The sequence below is a fragment of the Theobroma cacao genome, chromosome 1 (assembly GCF_000208745.1).
Source record: "Theobroma cacao cultivar B97-61/B2 chromosome 1, Criollo_cocoa_genome_V2, whole genome shotgun sequence".
Lineage (NCBI taxonomy): Eukaryota > Viridiplantae > Streptophyta > Magnoliopsida > Malvales > Malvaceae > Theobroma > Theobroma cacao.
In genome coordinates this window covers 32,416,324-32,419,410 of record NC_030850.1, presented here as the reverse complement: position 1 = coordinate 32,419,410, position 3,087 = coordinate 32,416,324, and the positions used below count along the sequence as shown (strand labels likewise).

At 36.3% G+C, this 3,087-nt stretch overlaps 1 protein-coding gene across 1 annotated transcript; it reads right to left on the bottom strand.

Annotated features, from left to right (window-relative positions):
- On the bottom strand, positions 865–1,632 carry LOC18613773. Its single transcript, XM_007051169.2, has one exon. It carries the CDS (start codon positions 1,630–1,632, stop codon positions 865–867), a length of 768 nt encoding a protein of 255 aa, XP_007051231.2.

Sequence of the window (3,087 nt, the reverse complement as noted above, 5' to 3'; positions counted from 1 at the left end):
CGGACTGCGCCATGCCACCATCGCCACCACACTCCCACCACGTCCGCAACGCGCGTCTCCCCTCAATCGCCACCCCGAACGAAAACGATTTGTGAAACTTGATAGCTGATTAGCGGCATGCGAATTGAAACGCATAAGGTTTGCTACCCCTTGAAATGCCTCGCAGTCGCATCTTGTTTTAAAGAGACTTGGAAATTAAACAACCCATTGCTAAAAGCAGTGAAGTTAACCTTACTTATTGGATCAGACTATGTAGGGCTTGAAGTGCGTGGAAAACAGAAAAAAAAAAAGCACGTTTACTGCTTAGTTAGTCGAAAAAGGGTCAGAAAATGAAAGAAGATTTTGGGATCCATATTTCCCTTTTCCGTAGATAAGAAGGATGTAACAGCTTGCAATATATCAAGCAATTTGGACAGCCAATTGAACTGGACTCTGCTTGTTTGAAGACCGATAAACCAAGAGATTAAAAAATGACGCAGATATGCAAATTTCCCCATCCTAGTTTTCCCTTGCGTTTTCTCGGAAACCAATCAGGGGGTCAGCATTTAAGCAGCACTCATCAGCAAAAAACAACATTCATCATATATCATGTTCCATTCGTTTGAAGCAGAAATCGACAAAACACCACTATATATTCATTCCATCATGCATCGCAGAAAAGCGTAAGAGTTGAACAAAACAAAAACCCTAACGCCGTTGTAAACTACTGGAAACAAACAAAAAAAACCAGGGCTTATTCTTCTATGAAAGGTGCAGCGAAAGGAAAAGAAGCAAACCCTACATATTACTACTAAAAACAAAACCAGCAAAGCCAGTGCCTAGCTAGTTCTCAACAACGACAATACTAAAACCCTCATGTTTCATCTATTTCTTCTTGTTTTTCTTCTTCTTATTTTTCTTGGAAGAACCCGCAGCAGAGGAATCATTCCCATGAATCATATCAAACAGCTCAGATCCAATCCAGAAACAAAGATAAGCATCAACAGTAGTAAACAATACCTTCTCTTGACTCAACTCATCTGAATAATAGTGACACCACTTCCCAGTCGCAAACCACTCGATTTTCTTCTCAGGCCTCACCACATCCACGTGTTTCCCTAACACAGCCTTAGCAAGCTTATCCAAATCATACCTCCCCAAATCAAGCTCATCCCTATTCATCCCTTTCAACGCCAACTCATTCAAATCCACCACATTCTTTATCTTAACCCCAAAGTCCCTCTTCAGCTTACTCGCCTTCTCCTTTATCTCCATCCCGACAACAACCACCTTGGGATCAGAGAGAAAGGAGTTGAGGAACTTCACAGGTGCGTCGCGGTAATCGTACCGGTCGGGGAGGTGGTAGATGAGGCAATGGGAGCCGATGCACAGGTGGAGGAGCTGGTAGGGAGTGTCGCGGAGGCCGTAACGGGAGTAATCGTCCAAATGGCGTTCAACAGAGAGGCCGACGATGACAGTGTTGGGGAGAGATTTGGAATTGTAGGCTTTTTTGGAGTCTTTGATCCATTTGCCAGCGGTGACCTCGCAGTAGGTGACAATGGTGAGGATGCGGTGGTCTTCGACGTGGACGTTGTAAGCGTCGTAGAAGTAGTTGGCGTCCTTGACGTTGATCTTCTCCACTGAGATTTCCATTGTCCAGAGAGCGGATGAAATCAAAACACCAGAGAGAGTTGGAAAAAGAAGAGGAGGGGAAGGGGATTATATAGGGAGAGAATGGGATGAGTGACGTGTCGCTTTGGCGATGATTTGATAGGACGGTGGGGTCCATTGTTTTTTGTTTTGATGTGATCGTCGCTGATGATTATAACAGAATAGACGAGGAGTGAGAGGCAGTAACTGCCAAATGGATTCGTGCAATTGCCAGCGCTTAGCGGCGATGCATTACGCTTTGTTGTGCTGCAACTGTGAAGGTGGCGTTGGCTTTAACCTGGATGCCATATTTTAAGGGACGAATTTGTCTGGTTTTGGTTCGCCAAAGAAAAACTTATCAAAATTTTTTTTTTCTGGTTAAAAATCAAATTATTGAAACCCAGATGATTTTTTCAAGCGAAGTGAATCACCAAATAATTGTGGTAGTACTATCAGAAGATCAAATTATTCAGAAATGTTTTTGCACTGAATTAATCCAAATCCTATTGATTTGACTACCAAAGTCTATTCGATACCCAGCTTCTTTTTTTTTTTTTTATGTAATACCATGCCCTGCGTGTATAGTTTACATTATCTTAATCTTTTTTTATATATATTTTCATGATTGAAGCCTTATTTTACATTATCTTAATCGTATAAAATTATAAAACAATCCTTAATATTCATAGTCTTATATACTTTTAATTGTTCTTGGAATCTTGTTCACTAATTAAAAGTAACTTAATTATTAGAAATGCCACCCCAACATTTAACTCATTTACTTTACACGATCTCTTTTTTCATAAATAAATTTAAAATTCTTCATTTCTTATTTATATTTAATTCACTAATAGTTAAAGTAAATTCAAAACTTTTAGATCATAAAATAAAATATTAATAATTTAATAAAAACACATAAAAAGTATAATACTTGAAAAAGTTCATAAATTATTTAAAAATATTCAAATAAATTATTATTCTTTTATTACGTTCAATCAAACATATATGCTTTTATTTTAAATCTAATAAATCCTTATAACTAATGATTAATTTATTATCATTAGTTAAAATATCACTTGTTATTTTATACTTATATGATGCTAACGTGGATGGTGAAAAATATCATATAACTATATCATCTTACACAACATCATTTATAATGACATGTTAGCTTGCCATGTTAACAACATATAATATAAAATAGCAAGTGATATTTTGACTAACTTTTAATTAATCATTAATTATAAAAAATTATTCGATTTAAAATAAAAATATAAAAATTTTATTAAACTAAATTGAAAAATAAGAGCTTATTTGAATTTATTGAACAACTCATTATTTTTTTAAGGTATTATGCCTATCATATATTAAAGATAAATACGCTTAATAAATGCACCATTGAAACTTCAAATTTGAGATGCTAGAGTGGTGGATAAAACTTAGGTAAGGTAGTTTAGA